Source organism: Rhipicephalus microplus, chromosome 1 (genome assembly GCF_043290135.1).
Source record: "Rhipicephalus microplus isolate Deutch F79 chromosome 1, USDA_Rmic, whole genome shotgun sequence".
NCBI lineage: Eukaryota > Metazoa > Arthropoda > Arachnida > Ixodida > Ixodidae > Rhipicephalus > Rhipicephalus microplus.
Window position 1 is genome coordinate 104070047 of NC_134700.1, and position 21400 is coordinate 104091446.

Consider the following 21400-nt stretch of genomic DNA (forward strand, 5'->3'; position numbering starts at 1 on the left):
AAGCTCTCGTTGGCATTTCGCATGCTGCGCCCACACCATCAAGCACCCATAGCACCATTTTCCCGTGCATTTTTTCGGGTGTTAATATGCGCCAGAACTGCTCTCCACAGTGTTAGCTAGTGTAAGACTCATGGTCAAGGCAGTAAACCTTGGACATCGTGGCAGTCACAGGTGTCGCTAGTTTCTTTGAGGATAAGGGATCAGTAAGCCCTGATTTTATCAATTCCCGGAGGCCTCCACTACGGTATCTTTCATAATCACGTCGTGGTTTTGGGATGCCAGATAATATTATTTTTACTTAAACATGCGAGAGCTGATAGACAGTAGCCATGCACTCTGGTTATAAATTCATGTTTCGTTATGGTGTTGGTATTGGAAAGAGCAACAAAATATCATACTTGGCTAGTGTGTGGGTTTGAAAAAGATTGCAAAACACGTTGTGTGCTCCCATGATACTAAGTGGCTGCCTGTTCTTTGCGATGGGTAGGTACGCATACAACATTGCCATGCGTGGAGTGATAGCAGTCGTGACACGGGTGGTCTTGGAGATGCCCCTGCTACTTGTGACCTCGACGGCGGGCAGCGGTGGCGGCGAGGCAGCGACTCAGCCGAGCGTGGCTGAGTATGGCAGAAAGCTGCGAGAGTGTCTTGCCCAGTTCCATGCACTTCTGCGCAACTACGTTCGTGATCCAGAGTCCATGGCCGATTGCCTGTTGGGGCTTGAGGTGAGGTAGCAGATACAGCAAAACCTCGTTGATGCTTACTCATTTTAAACGTACTGACAGCCAAAGGGCACTTCCTGTGAATTCCCACCCAAGTCTCTGTAGAGCCTAACATATTCACAAAGTGTGTGTGAATATTCAAAATTTCGAATGCAACTCGTATACTGTTCTTTTTGTTCAGAGTATATTTGATTTTTAAAAATGCATATTGACTTTCCTGAACATGCAGCTTTGGCCAAATATGCAGTCGAAGTGGTAAATACAGTCAAATACGGTTATATCAAACCCGCATATCTCGAATTTTCAAGTGTATCGAACTCGCAAGTTATTCCGTTTGAAAATTCTTTATAGAAGTATAGAAATTCGCACGTTTATATCAAACAGCATTTTTACCCACCTTTGAATATATCAAATGCTGTGCGAGCTGAAAGACGCACTTCGGAACTTACCCTTCCGCGACAGCGCGGCTCCGTGTGTGAGTTAAAAAGCGCGCTTTTCCTGCTTAAAAAACCTGAAAAGAATGAAAAAAAAGTAAGGGCAAGTGAGTTCGGAATGCACAGTCTCTAATTTGCAGAACGGCTTTTTTTTTTTCGTTCTCTCTTTCTCTCATGCTTTCTCCGCGAACCCGTCGGCTCAGCCTGGAGAGCAGGAACAAAGGAGCCGATGCCTCCTCGTTTAGTCTTCTCTTTTACTTCTTGTTGCTGTCTTGCGGGTTTTGATCAGCCAACCACAGCTTGCGCCGTTTGCTGTTGCCCTCACAGGTGGCGAGCACTTTGTTGCTTCGTTTGTCCCGTCACCTACGTACCACCGCATGTGCAGCATTCCTCTTTTGCGTGCATCGTGTGCAAAGCTGCTGGGGACTCTTTCTCCTTGTCTTGTAGCTGTGGCTAGTGTCAAGAAGTGCAAGACCTTTGACCTTGTCGAAGTTGGAAGGCCATTCAGCGTGTTGAGGCGGCAAGAAATGTTCGATCATCGCGGACGATTTCGGAATACCACAGAGCACGCTGAGTGCCTTGCTGAAACACAAGGCAGACGTCAAGGCAAAAGCGGCGGAGCAGCGAACGTCGGGAGCCTGTCGTGTGTGCACTCCAGCCCACGAGAATGTAGAAAAGGCACTCTATGCCTGGTTTTTGAGAGTTTGCGCTATGGCCCCATGCTGATGGCCAAAGCCAAATGGTTTGCCACTGCACTCGATGAAGACAGCTTCGCCAACATTGGGTGGCTTCACCATTTTGAGCAGCGGTACATCATTGGGAAAACCATTTCTGGCAAAAGCAAAGCTGTCAACAGCCACGACATCCAGCAGTGGATGACGAAGGAGTGGCCGGAAATTTCTGCGAAGTTTTCTCCCACGGTGATCTTCAATGCCAATAAGACCGGTCTCTTTTGGCAAATGTTGCCGAGCAAGATTCTCGACGTTCGCGATAGCACGTGTCACAAGGGCAAAATGAGTAAAGTTTGCGTGAGCGTTTTGCTGGCAGCCAACATGGATGGGTCTCGGACGCTCCAGCCTTTTGTAATCGGAAAAGCAAGGGCGCCGCGCTGTGTCAAGAACTGTAAGCAGCTCCCTGTTTGCTACACCTCAAACAAGAAGGCATGGATGACGCGTCAACTGTTCACGGAATGACTGCAAGCATGGGACGTTGAGCTGGGCAAGTCGGGGTGTCGCGCTTGTCTTTTTGTGGACAACTGCTCGCCCTTCACGCCAACTGCGAACTGAAAAACATAGAGCTGAAGTTTCTGCCAGCCAACAGAACAGACAAGCTGCAACCACTTGACCAGGGCACCATCAAGTCTTTCAAGTTGCGACCCCTCGATAGGCTGCTGATGAACCTCCGCATGGGCACTAAGCTGAAGGTTGACCTTTTTGGTGCCATACAAATGATGACGGGTGCCTGGCGAGACGTGAAAATGAACACAATGCTGAACTGCTTCTGCAAGGCAGGCTTCCAGACGGCAGAACTCGCGGAAACCGGTGAAGGCGGCGACGACGAGTGTATAGACGATGCATTTCGCGAGTTGTCATCCCTCTTTCCGGCCGCAGTTCCACACGAAGTGTCTGCGGACGATTTCGTCGCAGCAGACTGCAATGTCCAGGCCATTGCGAGCCTCGCTGATGAGGACATCGTAGCTGTGGTCTCAGGGATTCAGGATGCCCAAGCCGACAGTTCAAGTGATGAGGAGGATTGTCGGGACGAGGCGCTGGCTTCACGCGCGTAGTCCGCCGCAGAAGTAGTGGCAGCGTTCGGTGTCATTTGCAGTTGTATCGGCGATATGGAGGGAACCGAGCTGTCGCACCTGGACAGCCTTGAGAAGATCGATACTAGCGTCTTTCTACTGACAGCTTCACTTTCACCAGAATTGGTTTTGCCAATGATGTAGTAGCGCTGCTTAAATCGGTGAAGCCCACCCGGTGTTGTCGGCAAATTTGTTTTACCGAGTGCAGCGGCAAACCATTTGGCCTTGGCGATCAGCATCGGGCTATCCACCGGAACGTTCTTTGTGCGCACTGCTAAAAATCAGGCCTGGTGTGCCTTTTCTACATTCCCATGGGCAGAAGCGCGCACATGACGAGCTCCCGATGTTCGCTGCTCCACCGCCTGTGTCGTGATATCTGCCTTGTTTTTTAACAAGGTACTCAGAGTGCTCCGTAATATCACGAAGTCGTCCGCGACGGTCGAACATTTCTCACTCGCCTCAACACGCTGAATAGCCATCAACTTCACCGCAAAGTCAAGGGTCTTGTGCTCCTTGACACTGGCCATAGCTACACGAGAAATCGTCCATTCAAGAAGTCCGCAGCGGCTTTGCACACCACACATGCAAAAGATAAATGCTGCACATGCGGTGGTACGTAGGCGATGCGACAACAGAAGCAAAGCACTCGCGAAGTGATGACCACTTGCGCGGGCAACAGCCAAAAGTGCGAGCTGTGTTTGGCTGATCAAACCTTGCAAAAATTAAAAGGCAAAAAGAGGAAGAATTTGGCTCCTTCATTCCTGCTCTCCGAGTGGACGGGTACACGGAAAGAGCATAAGAGAAAAAAATGGAAATGAAAAAAAAAAAAGACATTCCGCAGGTTAGAGATTGTGCAGTCCGAGCCCTCTCGTCCTTACCTTTTTTTTCGAGCGTTTCGGGTTTTGACAGAGGCATGGCACCGCGCGGTGATCGCAGGGCGCGGCGAGTGCTGAAGCGCACCTTCCAGGTCGCGTGGCATTTGATATATTCGAAGGCGTGGGAAAAATACCGTTCGATATAAACGTGCGAATTTCTGTACTTTTACAAAGAAATTCAAGGGGATAACTTATGAGTTCGATATACCTGAAAATTCTATATATGTGGGTTTAATATAACTGCGCTTGACTGTAAATGCAATAAAATAATCGTCAATAATGTTGCCTAAACAATCATAAATGGTGTCACTATTTTCAAGAACTTTATGTTTTTTGATCAAATTTGATGAACCTTGGGAAGTTTATTAATATTTATTTGCTAATTTTAAATCTGCAATTATCTTTCTGGTATATTATGTAGTCTTTAAAATACAAAATATTTTATGTATCCTTTAGGGATTAAGATTTTTTCCAAACTGAGAGAGCTTTACAAACTAAATCATGATAATCTGGAATCGGAACTGTGTGGAGTGCAACAAAAATATGCGTTCTAAACCTATTTTAGCACAACTTATGGTATGGTGAACCTTCCCAAGTGAGTGAATTTCAATCTGGGATTTCATTTGTGAATGTTCAACGTACCACAACTTCTGTTCTAATGGGTTTACAACATCCATTTCTGTTACACTGCACACAGTTATAATTCCAGGTTATTGCTATTTGCTAACATACTTTGTAACTCTCCTTGTTTAGAAAAATCTTACTCCTGTATAGTATGATTACATTAGAGGACCACTGTTATTTTCTGGGCTTTTTTTTTAAACACTAAAAAGACGTTGTAGTGGGTACTGTCAACAATGCATGCAGTGGCCTAGCATTTATTTTGCGGTTAAAAGTGATGTGACATGTCAGGACATTTACTTGGCTGCTACCATGTAGTACATACTACATTTTAGTGTCTGCTCCCAACTGGCTGCTACTTACCATGTTTTACTGCACTTCATAACAAGCACATTGTTTATGTTAGTACTGGGGGATACTAGTGATACTAAACCTTCTAAGAACGCTGGCTTAAAATGCATAATGTAAAGAATAACTAGGCCATGGAGCAGAGCACATTGACACACATCGCACTGTTCTCTCTTTTGTTTTTGTCCATATGTTACTGTGCAAAGAAAATCAGCTTATGCAAACTTTGTAACTTGTATGAAAAGTAGTTCTTGGTTGTGGTGCTAAGCCTGAGGGCATGGTGTGATCTCCAATCTTGATGGAAAGTTTTATAAAGATGAAATGCGAGCTTACTTAGATCTAATACACAGCTGTGCAGTGAAGAACTCCAGGTGGTAGCATTCATTTGTGTCTCATAATCATACTTTTGTAGTGTATGGCGACTTCGGATTTTGCATATCGATGGTTTTTCAAGCCTGAATTTGCTTTGTCAATGCTAAGAATGCCTCCACCAGCCGTGGTAGCCACTGCTTTCTATAAATCCCACGTGCAGAGCCAATGTGTTTTCTCGACTGCGCAGGAATTCATCGCACTGCACGAGCAGTACTCTATGGCCGTCGGGGGAATTCTCAAGTGGATGTACGACCGGGAGTTGGTCTCCGAAGAATCCATCGTCCACTGGTTTCAGAAGCACAGCATCAGCACCCCTGGCCCCGCTGGGCTGGTCAGGAAAGCAGTACGTTCATGCTGTTGCTTCCTTGCAGGTTTTCAGTGGTTTTCATTCGTTACCAATGCTGATGACCTTATTTCGATCCTTCACATAAGCTGAAAACATTCTCAAATTGCCAATTTCGTTATAGTGCTGTTTGGCAGGAGTCCCCAAATTTTCTGGCTTTGGGGAACACTGACATGTTCTCCAGAATTGGAACCCTTAGTGCCATGGCAACATTGCAAGAACGGGACGAGTAGGGTTAACACACAAGTGCCAACGAACAACTAGCACAAATTTATTGCGTCGGGAAATATAAACTGTAAAAAATAACTATACATAGAAACAGTAACACGAACTGTCACATGGTGAAAGGTGGTGAAAGCCTGCCACGAGTCAAGATATCCCAATCAGCTTGATAAAAACACAACTTCTTTTTCTAGAAAGGCGATTGAAGGCTCAATGATGCACCTGCACCCCTTTTTCTTGATCTGAAAGGCTTCATTGATTTTGCATTCGATGCAATTTTTATATCTTGAAAGGGCCTCAGTCATTGAAGAGCGGATTGGAACCGCATGATGAACAGTGACCTGCCAAGGTGCTGCTTGTTGAAAACCTAAGATTGCATGCATGCTCTCTAAGCTAGTCATTCAAGCAGCGGACAGTTTGTCTTGTGTAAGAACGGCCACACGACAAAGGAATGTCGTAGACGACATTGTCAACACGTTCGACATATCGAGTACTGAGGTTCTTCGCACAAGTGTGCTTCTTCGGTTTTTCAGTCTTTACTTGCCTGCACAGGCAGCTGAGTTTACGGTAAACTGAAAACAAAAACCTGACCACAATGCTTACAACCTTTTTGAGCGCAAGGCTCTTGCTGTGGACGTAAGAAATCGCGCAAGTTTTCTGTCGTTCCTGTGCTGTGCGTTTCCCAGCGCCTTCCTTGAAAAGCTCACTTAGTAGCTTTGTGGCCAAGGAACACGGGAGTTGCATCGTGTAGACGACACATTTCAGCCGCTGGACCTGAGCAACAAAGCTTTTTTGTGCTTAATGAAAGCTGGACCTCTTGAAGTGCACTCGTCAGAACTCCTGTGGGAACTCAGTGTTTCTGGGCTTGTGCGAATATTCGAATGCAAATGAATATTAATGTGTTTGGATTCGCTGCTATCCAAATTTAAATTGTTGAAAATTTCTCGAAATGAACGAATAAATGTATGTTAAATTGCCTGTAGCCCCCCCCCCCCCCCCTAAAGGTGATTTCACTGCAGTGTAGAGGTGCTAAGCTGTGAAAGCACTCATCCAAATGCATATTAGTTCGCGTGCAATTTTTTGTAAAAGTCGTTTCACTACTGTAGAAAGAAGCCATGAAAACACCTAACCAGAGCCCTGCAGGGGCGTCTCCGTAAGTAGGCGTTTGGTGCGTAGCAACACCACGGACCCGAGGTAACGGGGGAGTTTCAACTCTCTCCTACGTCTTGCTGTGCGTGGCTCTGCTGTGTCCGGGGAAAAGGGTATCCTGGAGGTTGAGCTGACGCCGGGTGATTGGACCTTTAAGGCCCCCCCCCCAGCAGAGGCAACACACCCCTTTGGCCCCGTCTTCACGTAGACGGCGCCCCTGGGCTGACCCACCCAGGGGAAATGGGCAGTCGCCTTTTCCTATCTCACTCTCCCTAGATCTTCGTCTTTATCTCTCACTTTCTATCTGTCCTGTCTTCTACTCTCTTCCGTTTACTTCCAAATTTCTTGGCGGCAAGAGTTAACCTTGTGTGTGCATAGTCTTAGCTATTCCATATTAGGTTATAGCAACGCTGCACAGCTGGCGTCGAAAGGACTTGCCCAGCATCTCCTGCCCCGTCCCCTGGTTGGGCAGCGCTCTTTCTGTCCTTGTCTCTTCTTCTGTAGTTACGTTGTAACTACTCGTAGTCTTGCGCTGCGCAAATATGTTGATTCCCTGGTTGGGCTCGTTGGTGGGCGGCTGGCACCGCTGTTGAATTTTATAGTTTATTTATGGCAAATGCTTTCCCCCCCCCCCCCCTCCTGATCGCTCCCTGAAAAGGTGACGCACCGAAGACACACTGATGCTCAATACACCAAAACCAACCTTCCCAAAGTACCATGTTATTCATAGTCAGAACGAAAAGAAGACAGTACGTGCAATTTCACCTTTTCTCGTGTCAAAAACTCTCACCGAAGCAATAGGCCCAGGTTGTAAAATGACAAGATGGGAAGTGAGGATCTCTTTCTGGAGGTTCGTGACAAAACTCATTACGACAAACTATCCAGAATTGTAACATTTGGGGACACCCCTGTTTCAGTGGGCCCACACAGGTCTATGAACACAGTCCGTGGGGTAATTTCTGATGATGATCTTATCAATCTGAGTGAAAGCGAACTGTTAGAAGGATGGCAAGACCGAAACGTTGTGAAGGTACAGAGAATAATAATCAAGCGTGACAACAAACAGACCCCTACAAAACACGTAATAATTACCTTCGGAACCAGTGGCCTACCAGCATCAATTGAAACCGACTATTGTAAGCTCCGTGTAAGATCGTACATTCCCAATCCTCGTCGATGTTTTAAGTGTCAACGTTTCAGGCATGGATCGCAGAGTTGCAGAGGGTGCACAACTTGCGCAAAGTATGCATCCATGCAACACATATCCAACAACTGCACCTCAGAAACAACTCATTGTTCGAAGATCACGCTGCCTACTCGCAATCATGCCCCACATGGAAAAAAGAGGAACAAATAGTAGAACTTAAGGTCAAATTTAATCTGTCATTCCAAGAAGCACTACACAACCAGTCTCTTCCCTCCTTAGCCGATGTGACACGCCGGGGCGCCGTGCCACTTGTTTCTGCACCCGGAAAAGTCACACAGAGTGTGGCCGCGGCAGTGCCACCAGCGCCCCCGGCTGGAGCAGCCTGTATTGCTCTTCCATCCGACAAACAGGGTCGGCAGACCCCCGTGTCTGCTGGACCTCGGACCACTGCAAGCGCAGTCAGGTCCGAAAGTTCTGTGAACGTGCCTGCCGAGCAGGCACCATCCACCACCTCACAAGAGGTGATGGATACAAGTCCCACTACTCCGGCGCTTCAAACGCCGAAGGCGAAGGATAGGTGCAACTCCTTGGAGCGCGCCAAAAAAGAAAAACCTCGAATAAAAGAGCCGCCAAAAGGCCGTGTAACCTAACGCAACACTTTTGTACACACAGCACCACACAACATTAAAATGACACAAATACTACAGTGGATCGTCAGAAGACTGCTGAGAAACCTCGACGATATCCGGGAACATTTATACATACACCTAAGGTGCTGTGCGTACAAGAGACACACCTGAAACCTAAACACACCAACTTTTTATGTCATTACATTATTTTTCAGAAGGACCAAAATGATGTCATTGTGCCATCCGGTGGTGTTGCCATTATAGTCAATCAAGGGATCGTATGCACACACCTACCACTACAAACATCCCTTGAGGCAGTGGCTGTTCGAGCAGTTCTTTTGAATAAGCTCGTCACCATCTGCTCTCTCTACATACCTCGACAACACCATCTTGAAAAGCGTGAATTCCAGTCCCTCATAGACGAACTCCCAAAAGCCTACCTTATCCTAGGGGACTTTAATGCACATGGTAGCCTCTGGGGTGACTCTCGCTGCGATGTGCAAGGTCACCTGATTCTTTCGGTAAGTGCCTGCTGAATCGAAAAGAGCCAACATATTACAACACTGCTAACAATACGTCCTCAACAGTAGACCTCAGCATAACATCCCCATCACTCCTGCCTCTACTTAAATGGGAAGTCATTAATAATCTATACAGTAGTGACCATTTTCCTATCGTTATCAGCACATCAATAACAAATACATGTCCTGCACAAGTTCCCAAATGGCTCACTGACAAAGCCGATTGGGAAAAGTTTCAAGAAATGACTTTATTATCTTGGACTGACATGGCGGCATTGAACATAGAGGATGCTGTATGCTACTTTACAGCTTTCTTGGTTGATGCAGCAACAAAATGTATTCCCCAAACATGTGGACCGTCAAGCAAACGACGAGTCCCATGGTGGAATAATGAGTGCCGTGATGCTCGAAAAAAACAAAATAAGGCATGGAGGTTGCTTAGAGACTCGCCCACAGCCGAGAATCTTGTAAACTTTAAGGACGTCAAGTCGCAAGCAAGGAGGACACGCCGACAGGCGAGAAGGGAAAGTTAGCATAAATTTTTAGCAGGCATTAACTCGTACACAAATGAGTCGAGAGTCCGGAACATGGTTGGTAAAGTGGCAGGACGAAAAGCACATTCACTTCCTCTAGTGAACACACAAGGGGAGAGTTTGGAAGACCAGGCAAACACTCTCGGAGCACACTTCGAACAGGTCTCCAGCTCATCGCACTACAGTGAAGTGTTACGATGATACAAAACCAGAATAGAAAAACAAAGATTAGAGCGCAAACACGAGGCACGCAATGAACCTTTCTGTTTCGCTGAACTACAAGCCTCACTTACCTGCTGCAATAAATCTACCCCATGCCCTGACCGTGTGGCATAAGAAATGTTAAAACACCTGCCCACTGAAACCCAGAAAGCTCTCCTCTCATTGTATAATGCGATATGGTTTTCGGGCAACCTACCCTCAGCCTGGAAGGAAGCTATCATTATCCCAATTCTAAAACAAGGCAAGGACCCGGCCTCAGTTTTCAGCTACAGGCCAATAGCGTTAACCAGCTGTCTTTGAAAGGTCTTTGAGAAAATGATTAACAGGCGCCTGATGCACTTCTTGAAATTAATGGCCTACTTGACCCATACCAGTGTGGGTTTCGAGAGGCTCGGTTCACCACTGACCACCTTGTCCGTATCGAGGTACAAATTCGTGACGCTTTTGTTCATAAGCAATTTTTTCTTTCTGTGTTCCTCGATATGGAAAAGGCATATGACACTACATGGCACTTTGGAATACTGCAAGACTTGTCACATTTACGTGTGCGGGGTAGAATGCTTACAATCATCGAAAGCTACCTGTCCGACCGTACATTCCGTGTCCGAATTGGCACTGTCTTATCTCGAATATTTGTCCAAGAAACAGGAGTGCCACAAGAGGGTGTATTGAGCTGCACACTTTTCTTAGTTAAAATGAATTCCTTGCACCTGTCTCTCCCTCTTAATATTTTTTACTGCATATATGTCGATGATGTACAGATTGTTTTCAAATCGTGCAACATCTCAACGTGCCAACGTCAAGTTCAACTAGGGTTGAACAAGGTATCTCAACGGGCCGATGAGAGTGGTTTTATACTCAACGCGCGAAAGAGCACATGCGTCTTGTTCTGCCGAAAGAGGGGCCTCCATCCTGACCCCGACATTGACCTGCATGGTCAATCTCTGTCAGTGAAGATCGAGCACAAGTTTCTTGGACTAATATTAGACACAAAACTAACCTTCATCCCACACATCAAGTATTTAAAAGACAGGTGCTTAAAAACAATGAATATTTTGAAAGTTGTCCCGCACTACGTTTGGCAGTGACAAGAAATGTCTAATGAATTTTTATAAAAGCCTCGTACGCACACACCTAGATTACGCTGCTATAATCTATCAGTCGGCAATACCATCAGCCTTGAAGATTCTCGACCCTGTCCACCATCTAGGCATTCGCCTCTCTACGGGTGCTTTTCGAACCAGCCCTGTGGAGAGCTTGTACGTAGATTCGAATGAATGGTTGCTTCACCTACAACGATGTTGCCTGTCTTTTTTGTACTTTTTGAAGGTGAAGGCAGACAAGAAACACCCCTCTCATTTCACAATTAATGATTTGTTTCGTTCTGGCTTGTTCGAGAACGGTCCTTCGTTTAAGCAGCCCTACTCGCTTCGCGTAAGGGGCCTGGCCAAGGAAACAGGTGTGCCTCTTCTCAAACACAGTTTGGTGGCTCCTGCAGCATAACTGCCACCGTGGCAGTGGCAGCTTATAGACTGTGATGTCTCTTTTGTTGAAGTCACAAAGCACGCACCACTTGCACACATACATACATACTTCCTAGAACTATAACATAAATACACATGCCCTGAGTTCTTTACCGATGCCTCAAAGTTCAACACTTCTGTGTCATATGCAGTGGTAGGCCAATCCTTTTCTGAGGCCAGCGTTCTACATCCTAATGCAAGCATTTTCACAGGAAAAGCTTACGCAATACTGGCGGTGGTAAAACACATCAAACAGATAAAATTACAAAAGGCGGTAATATGCACAGATTCCCTAAGTGTGGTCAAAGCCCTGAAAACTCCTAAAAAACACATGAACCCCGTGCTGGTGTCACTTAACTAATTTCTGTGCACACTGAACACATCAAAACAGCATGTCGTTGTCTGCTGGGTGCCAGGGCACTGTGAGATACAAGGGAACGTTTTGGCCGACAAGCTGGCTGCTTCCGCCAACGACACTACTCCAAATGCATCAATACCAATCCCTGCACTTGACTTGAAACCATTTCTAAACTGAAAGCTCAGGGGGTATTGGCAGAACATATGGGATAGACACACAGACAATAAACTCCATGCCATTTAGCCGCTACTAGGTAATTGGCCGCCACTATCAAATCAGGACGCACAGAAGTGACACTAACAAGGCTTAGAACAGGACAACATACACACTACGCATTCATATTATAGTGATGCTGAGGCAGACAGGCTAAAAAACAAGCGTTTTTATTAGGGCGAACTTGTGCCCACGAGTCTAATGACTATGGTCGTCGAGTCCGAGTAGCCGAGTGGCACAGATTCAACTATCTTCCTCGTAGGCCAAGCGCACGAATGCGTGGCGCATGCCAGCCGGGTCTTGCTGGTGCTCTTGCCACGATGATTGCAGCGGGCTACTTGAACGTGGCCAACCTGTCGCGGCAATATCTTCTATCTACCGGCAATCCACCATATTGTGAGACATGTGGAAAACCACTTACGGTTCTCCACATTCTCGTCCAGTGCAATGAGCTCTAAGAAACAAGCACTTTTAACTGCTCTACCGACAGCAGCTCCCATTACACCCTGGGATGCTCATCGGTAGGGATCCGCTTTTTAAACTGCAATCACTTTTCACGTTTTTAAAGATGTTCATAGCTTTCACCCCATATTTCGAGGTAATATGTAGCACGACCTCTGTACCGTGGCCGTGGCTGCGGTGACTACATCTCTATCTTGGTTTTATTATCATGAGATTCTGCCATCCACTTTCACTGCACATATCTCACACCACTGTCATGATTTTATTACTTCGATGTTTTTACCCGCGTTAGCGCGAGGACTTTTAAGGCCCCTTTACAGGCACGCACCATATCAATGTTCATATCTCTAGTCTTTTGGAATGGCACTTTTTGGCCATCAATTGGCCCTTGCGCCATTAAAAACCACTCATAATCATCGTCACCTAACCAGAGAAAATTTGCACTGCCGTGAAGCCTTACTTCAAGGTTAATGAACATATTGCCTTCACATAGATTCATCATTTTTCAAGTTTATAGGCTTGTTATACTGACTTATATACTTAAAGTATAGTCTAAATTTTTAAAATGTAATATATTTTACAGGTTATCACGAGCGTTCTACTGGAAGTCAAATGTGGCTACTATTCAAAGTTATTAGCACTACCTTTGAACCAAAGAGAATGGCATTTGCACTGGCCTTGTTTTAGTTTTTTTTTTTTCTTCAAACATTTCACAGGTTAATAGGGTCATGAAAAACAGTCCCATTTTTTTTATAATACGTGATATATACTATTCAAATTCAATTGAACATTATTTGACCAAAATCATCATTAACTTCGAACCTGAAATTCCCTATTCGCATAAGCCTATGGGTTTCATTAGTGTGCATACTTCCAGCATGTAAGTATGCGCCCTACCACTAGCTTCTGTCTGAACACTTATCTAGTGTTCACTTCGGGTGAACGGGGATCTTGCAGAAAGAGTGATTTTGGTGCCACGGCAATAACGCGTTACCTTTACTGGCAGTGGTCAGAGGTCAGCACTCTCGATGTGGCACTCTCAGTAATGGTACAGGGCTGGTCAAAAGTTTCCAGGTTTTCATGTATCCTATATCCATGTTTCAGTGTATTCCTATACCAGCCTGGCCTGAGAACTACATACCTCCCCTGTCTCTCCTCATGTAGGGGAAATGAAGAGCTGACATTATGAGAGCAACACCAGATGATAGTGTTAAACTTCCCATTAAGATGGGCAACTTCTGTATATTTGCGACATAACTGCCAGCTGAAAATTGTTCAGGTTTTTTTGCATTATTTTTGATGATCTCGGCGCTGTTGTGTGCCAATACTTGCACACTTTATGCATACTCTACTCGAACTTCGTAACTTACTGAGAACTTACTGCCACCTGTAAATATTTGTTACATGAGAAAAATTAACTCTCAATTGCACTGACACTGATTGCTAGCAAGGTGAGCTCGTACTGTTTGCTATGTTCACCCTGTGTTTGTGCAGAACACCACTCACAGCACTCACTACTTAATGTGCTAAACTGTGCTGTACTGAACTGCACCATACCATACGGTACATTCTACCAGATACTGTAACCAGTTTTTCTACCTTTTTTTTCCTTCATTCCAATGCAGGCTGCGAAATTCGTACAGTGGCTGCAGGAAGCCGAAGAAGAAAGTGATGAAAGCGAAGAAGAAAGCGACTAGTTCGAATAAATTAATACTGAAGCCTTCACACAAGGGTGCGTTGATGATCCTGGGCTTTACCTTTATCATAAGTACAACAAATGCATCTCACAAATAGTAGTTATACCAAGTGTGGAAATAGACTGATGTTTCTACATCCATCGTGCATGGTCTGGTATAGACACAAGATTATTAAGAACTAACAGACAGTAATGCTAGGGAAAGTAGAGGGGATGATATTATAAGTAATTGTAATGTAAGTGAGAAAGAACAAAGTGGACGAAAACATAAGTTGCCACCAGTAGGATTCAAACTTGCATTATGCAAAGGTTTGAATGCTGTTAGTGGCAAGTTAACTTTTCATCCACTTTGTTTCTTCTCATTTACATGACAATTACTTATTAATAACATCCCCTATACTTTCCCTGGCATTGCTGTCTACTAGTTCTCAATAATGTTGTGTCCAAGAAACAAGAAAGAAAACAAAAACGAACCCTTAAATTTATACTCCCCCCCCTCTCTCTTCCCCGTCTCACAATATATATATATATAGAGAGAGAGAGAAACAGATGAATAAATTGTAGTACTATTTATTCATATCAAAGCCACAAAAGTTGATTGGTAGGCAAGTTGGTTCCTTCTGAAACATATATGGAAAAAATTGGTTGCTCATGTATCGACCAAGAATACCAGTGGCTTCTGCGCAATTCAAAGAAGCCAGTAAGATGAGAATTTAATGGCCTGCCTATTTTCTAGCGATAGTCTAGAGGGTGACATGTTTGCACTTGTAGGACTGCTATATGTGGCTCTTTTAGCCAATGTTATGTTCTATACAGTCAACTTTCTTGAAGATGAACTCAAATGGACACGGTAAACTTGCCCATACTGTCTGAAGCTTGGCTTGTCATAAATGACACCTTCGTTTAACACGGTATCACAATGGCATGATTTAGCAGTGATCTGATTCACAGGACTTGCAAGTGTGAAAATCTTTCTTTTCCTAGTGAGATGGCATGCTCTTATAGTTGTGTACTGATGCAGGGGCCAGTCTGTCCTATGTACATATTTCCACAGATTAGTGGTATGCAATATAGTACCACCCCTTCTCTAAAAGAAGAATAGATGTTCATAAAATACTGAGAAGGGCTGGTATATCGGATACAACTAATCTGTGAAAATATTGTACATAGGACAGACTGGCCCCTGCATCAATACGCAACTATAAGAGCATGCCAACTCACCAGGAAAAGAAAAATTTTCATACTTGCAAGTCATGTAAATTAGACCATTGTAAATCATGCCATTGTGATCCTGTGTTTCACGATACAGATAATTTATTCACACATAGAGTTAAACTAACAGGAGAATATAAATGACACATTTAAAAATGAAGTAGGTACTACGTGATGTACAGTGACAACAGTGTGAGAGGAGGGGGGAGCACCCAGAATGTTACGCACCTCTATCTGACACTCAAGCAGGAAACAGCCAGCAACTCAGCTAAAAAGATCACGCAAACGTGCTGCTCCTAATTACAAAACACAGGTTTTGCTGGGCATCTTGTAAACAGGAGCACATGTACAGGGGTAGCCAAAAGTTCGCAGGCATAGCTCCAGTAATACTATTACACAAGATAGTGGCCTGTCAACTTTTGACCATGCTGGTACATAAAATTGCTTTTACCATATGGGAAACTTCTTTAAATTGTTGCAACATTTGCTCACCATGAAGGTTGATACCTAAATGTTTTTTTTAACACTTGAGTGATACCAGCTAAAGCTAAAAACGCATGCAATAAAATCTGCAACATGTGCATTTATGCAACATATGAAACATATACATATGAGCTAGTACATGGGAGCTAATAGCACTAACATGGGACACAGAATTTGACTAGTTGCATTACTGGGACTCACCTGTGTGCACCGAATCGGCCGATTGAAGAAAGGAAGGCCGAGTACAGTCGTTTTGATCATTGGACATGCAAGATTCCTGTGGTGACACTGTCAGCGAAAGTGATCTTGGAATAAGGCCCACGCATTTCATTTGTTGTACATCCAGTCTTTCTCGTTGGGCACTGTGCCTTGCGTCTTTCTGTCGTAAGGTGTTTGCTGCACAACAGTGTCGTCATCACTTCAAGTGCGTAAAAGACAGCTGTCTTCATAAAGCCAAAGCGTACGATGACTAGTCTGCAAAAGGGCACCTGTTTATTGTAGAACAAAGGTAAAAGTGGCCAGCGAACTGAGATTGGCACAATGGCAAGGCTACTTCTTTCCCTCGACCATGATGATGTGGTAGCCAAACTTTGTCTTGACGGGAGGGTCTGTGTAGACTGGGTTGGCCAGGCTACTCACTGGCAATGCGAAGGCTGCGTCCTGGAATGGCCCCACCATCGAGCCTCGCGTCATCCAGCCCAAATCACCCTACGCATACGAAGTGACGAACAGGTTAAGACCCTTCCAATGGACACTAGAACACCTACCATGCCAGCAATGCTAGTGCAAAAGCATAAGCCAAACATATTCTGCATGCAAGATAAAGCCTATATATACAGGAAAAAGTCTTGCTGCTGCAGCTTTCGTAGACCCTGATTTTACTTCCTTTTTAAAGAACCACAGGTAGTATGAATTAATCCCGACTATCTAACACTTCATAAATGTACCACAGTTGTGTTCTGGCATACAAGGTCTCTTAATTTAATTTTTTTTAGACACTACAATTAAGCCAATAAAGCATACAGTTTCGGATGGCCAATAAAGCATACAGTTTCGGATGGCCAATAAAGCCAGCCTCGTGCACATTTCCTTATAGTTTTCAGGGTAATAACAATCAGACCAAAAAAAGGACAAAAAAGAAAAGGGCAACTGATTCCTAGCTACATGCCATACGATACTCTTGCAGATCAATAAGTCAGTCAGTCAATCAACTGATAGATGACCCCAGGGCGCTTACCCCTTGGCGAGCTTTGTCCTCGCTGTAGGAGGCAGCCACCTCGTTGAATTTCATGCCACCCTTGATTTTCTCGAGAGCCTCCAGGGCCTTGGACTGCTTCTCGCACAGAATGTGTCGAACCTGCGCAGTGTCACGCACAAGAGAGCCTCCATCACGTAGCAGTACGGTTGCACAGCACCAAGCTCCCAGCAGTGCTTCAGGAGCAACGGAGCATTGCTAAAGAAACAGAGATGACGGGAAGATGCCAGAGATGTACAATCTCTGCATGTCTCATTTACTTGTAAGAAATAGATAAGACCTTGCATTTGCGTACTTGCTCAAATACACCTTCCCTTCATCCATGTCTCATGCTACTCTCCCATACCTCTTTATTTCCGAAAACAACGGGACTGGTATCAGTTAAGTGATTGTCATAATTACATCCTTTAACGACATCTGTTATGAAGAACTGGAACCTGAAGGGACCGGAAAATGTGTTTTGTTTAACAGGACTTTCGTTTACTGAGAGATAAGCAGTGCAGAATCCAAATACGAAACCAACCATTTTAGAGGCAGTCGTTCTATTTAAGCAACGATTTCGTTTGAGAGAGTTTCATTTAATGGTAGTCTACTGTACTTGATAAATTAGCTAGTTTTTTGTATGTTTATTTGCTCTATACTTTTTATCTTTTTTTGACGCTCAAGAGGCTTTTGAAACTGTTATAAGCACATCTATATGTGTTGCGTGTGTTTTATTCTTATGCTGCTAGTGCTCGCAAAAACACTATATGCTCTGAATCATATTCTGGACTAATCAAACATATGTACTAACAACAAGCCACTGAGGCTGTTGGCCTAATGAGGACTGGTTGTACTATTTTCAGTACCCAAATAATTGAAACTGAAAAAAAAAAAATAAAGAATTCAGGTACCCTTGCCTTGTTTGGAAAATGAAGGCAAGAAAAGCTTGCCAACTATGGGCCCGACGTTACTACTTTTCTTTCTATTGCATTGTACAATTATCCCTTCCGGGTATTATTTTTTTTCCCTCTATGCCAGGAATAGAACCTTGATCGCTTCGTTTCGCATCACACCCCTTCAGTTGCTACAGGCAACAATAACGTTCATGCGTTCATATCTGGGCAAGAATGAAATATGGTGATGTGGAACGACAATTCATCTTAATAACTACTATAAAAAATCATATTTTCATACAAAAAGATGGTTGATCAATTATTAGAAAGTAGCTCGTAAAAAATGCACGTGACCGGCGCACCTTCGAGGAACTCGTATGTGTAAACCCGCATTTTCTGTACACTCGAGGACACATCTGCAGTGCCCATTTGTGAGGAAATAAGAGACTTCAATTAAGAAAAGAAAAAGACAACCAATTTTTGAAGTGAAAATAAAAAGGCTCTCTAGGCAAGTTTGGTTATAAGTTTTTAATTTTAAAAACTGTCCAAATTAAAAACTGACCCTATGTTTTCAAGCTTGTTCGATCTCTTTTTCAGGGGTTTGACGGTCAAGCCCCATTCGAGGAACACCTGGAAACATTAACCGCTGAATGATGACTCTACCGAGCGTGTATGCATGCGATCTCAACAGAGAAGACAATGCATTGACAAGAGCAGAGGGGAGGATGATGGTGAAGAAGGAGACAACCACCAGAAAGCACTAGCCTCGGAGCTGGCCAGACAATCGCCCCCCACTGAAGAAAAGGCCGAACGGGTCGCGAAACGTAGGGCCACTTTTTTTAAATTAAACACCAACCCAAACTTGGCTGCAGAGCCTTTTTATTCTTGTTTCACTCAGGCAGACAGATTTCTGCCCAATATATTTAACTTAATATTTTTTAGACTGACCTGTAGATGGAACAAAATATTGAATACCTTCTTTTCATATGTGGAAACTTAAATGAGCTGTGCAAATGCGAGCGCTCGACCTTGAGTTCACTGCTTGGAAATACATTTCCACACAACTGCTTGAGGCCAGTGGTGTGCAATGTGCAAGCAACGTTGGTGCTAACACAGGTCACAGAGAAACGCCTCTCGCTATACAATGTTTCTTTGATTAGTATCCTCTAAAGCCAATGAAAAGGTGATCTTTGTACGACTCGCAGCCTACATATAGACAACACTTCATATTAGAGCAAAGTTGTTAACGTTTGTCAAATTAAATTCAATCTTTACTGAGGCTTTTTCTTTCTTTTTCACCAATAACATTTGTTAATTGTGGATAAAATATCGATATTGAAAACAGACTTGCTTAGGCCCATGGACCTGCATGCCGACCAGTCAGCAACAGGTGAGTGTAACACGAGATCACACATGTTTTTAATCAAATACTTTGCTTATACATAACAATTGAGTGGCGTTAGATTAACCATCTCCGATAGGAATCCGCTAATTGAAGCTTCGATTTGCAGCACACCAAATTTGTTCTCAATTTGAGAAACTCCTCTTTCGCTGCACTTAATGTTGCTCTGTTAAGTTTTGTCTAAGTGGCATTGACAGTAATGCACCTTCACATGCAACCAACCTATCTCTCTGCATTGCATGTGTACACCCGCAGGTCACGAGATTGAATCCCGGCTGCGGCGTCTGCATTTCCGATGGAGGTGGAAATGTTGTAGGCTCGTGTGCTCAGATTTGGGTGCACGTTAAAGAACCCCGTATGTTCGAAATTTCCAGAGCCCTCCACTACACCGTCTCTCGTAATCATATGATGGTTTTAGGACGTTAAACCTCGCATATCAATCAATCGTTTGTGTAGGGTACCAGGTTTCCCTTCGAAGGTGCATATGGGTGCTCTAGGGGAGGTCAACTACATATGATAGCCCTTGGTCTCTTTTTGGCTTTTATGACAGTGCGACATGAGAGAGTCCATATTCAGGCTGTTCTCTCGGGCTTTTCACATGCGCAGACAGTGGTTGGCGGCAACAGCGATGCTGTGGTAGTTTTTGAGTGTTGCTAACGTAACAATACCTTATGTGGAACGACTGAAAGATTCCCATCTCGTTTTTAAGAACTTCTCGATTTTACGAGCTCGCGCACGGTCATCACTTCGTTAGATCGAATTCCGAATGCATATGTACCCTGTGTCTACTAGTTCGAGCTCTAACGACTGTCTTTCGCAAAATAATGCAGACAAAACAAAAATTATTGAGCAACTGCAGCAATTATACATTTCGGTAATCAATGTCTACGCCCCCTTTTTACCAGGCTGAACATGCTTGGCTATTCCGATTACACCTCGTTTTTAAACGACCACGAGATCTACTAGAGAGAATGAATAGCGGCCTTGTGTCAAGCGTAGATATGTGTGGCGGGTCAACTTGAGTACCAGTGCATCGTCTACAGCACAGCACCTTGACGGCGGTTCCTCCCTTGGCCTGCTTGCCGCCTTTGGAGTCTGAAGCTTCGGCTGACTTTCCCGCACCTTTGCCTTTACCTCCTTTGGATCCACCTTTGGAGTCGCCACCTTTACCTTTCGGAGGCATGATGCCGGCCGGCCTAGGTACGCACCGGCCTGCGATATGGTGAAAAATCGTTTCAGTACAGTCTTCTATCACATCGTGTCTATAGAGAGAAACGTAACAAGTGATTGCGTGCTTTGCAGACTATGACTTGACCTATAGCCTAAACTAGAATCTGCCAAAGAAAAAGCTACGTCGATCAGCTACACAAATGCCAACTGTGCTTGATCAACGAATGAGTGCGAGGTGAAACACTCCGCTGTGCAAGAGCAAGATGGTAACAGTAAAATCTGCACTCTTCATCCGTTATTAAAACGTGGAATTAAGCTTAATTTAGGAAGGCAGTGCAATATTTCTGCATACAAGCGAGCGCGGGATGTTGAATCCGGGAACGAAGCGGGGCACGGAACACGTGTTATCACTGACGTAAACAAACAAAATCATTTCAGCAGACACGACAAAAATTTCAAATTATAATAAACGTGCCTTCAGAAACTACATTTAGTGTGTGGTAAATTTTAAATGTTTGTCGTTAATTTAAAACATACAACAAATTAAAGTACGACACTACGGCGACAAGAGTTGACGGCTCGTCGAGTTCATGACCTACTACACTCCTGACCTGTTCAGATAGCGGGGTTCCTATGGGAGCGCGTGTCCCCGCTCTCGTTCAATCGCTCGCCGTAGGTGGCGCTACCTATAACCTGTTCGTCTGCTACTGTGCGGCCGGCAGGAGGGCGACGGACTGATACCATGCGTCTGCTTCTGTGACAAACTGCCTATACGTGTGATTGTTTTTTGCTGAAAAGGCTAACGTGTG

At 44.5% G+C, this 21400-nt stretch overlaps 2 protein-coding genes across 2 annotated transcripts in view; one reads left to right on the forward strand and one right to left on the reverse strand.

Moving 5' to 3' along the window:
- Nucleotides 1-14228, forward strand: part of eIF2Bepsilon (eukaryotic translation initiation factor 2B subunit epsilon) — a 45833-nt gene extending 31605 nt beyond the window's left edge. The window contains exons 13-15 of the mRNA XM_037422992.2: nucleotides 488-725; nucleotides 5364-5519; nucleotides 14124-14228. Of these exons, the coding sequence (XP_037278889.2) occupies nucleotides 488-725; nucleotides 5364-5519; nucleotides 14124-14195 (466 nt within the window). The 3' untranslated portion in view covers nucleotides 14196-14228. The remainder of the gene's footprint in view (nucleotides 1-487; nucleotides 726-5363; nucleotides 5520-14123) is intronic.
- A 2131-nt stretch (nucleotides 14229-16359) lies between these two features.
- LOC119172025 (peptidyl-prolyl cis-trans isomerase NIMA-interacting 4) lies at nucleotides 16360-21083 on the reverse strand. Its single transcript, XM_037422991.2, has 4 exons — nucleotides 20944-21083; nucleotides 20473-20633; nucleotides 17127-17246; nucleotides 16360-16597 (listed from the first exon to the last, which is right to left on the reverse strand). Exons 2-4 carry the CDS (start codon nucleotides 20602-20604, stop codon nucleotides 16439-16441), a joined length of 411 nt encoding a protein of 136 aa, XP_037278888.2. The 5' UTR covers nucleotides 20605-20633; nucleotides 20944-21083; the 3' UTR covers nucleotides 16360-16438.
- Between the last annotated feature and the right edge of the window lie 317 nt (nucleotides 21084-21400).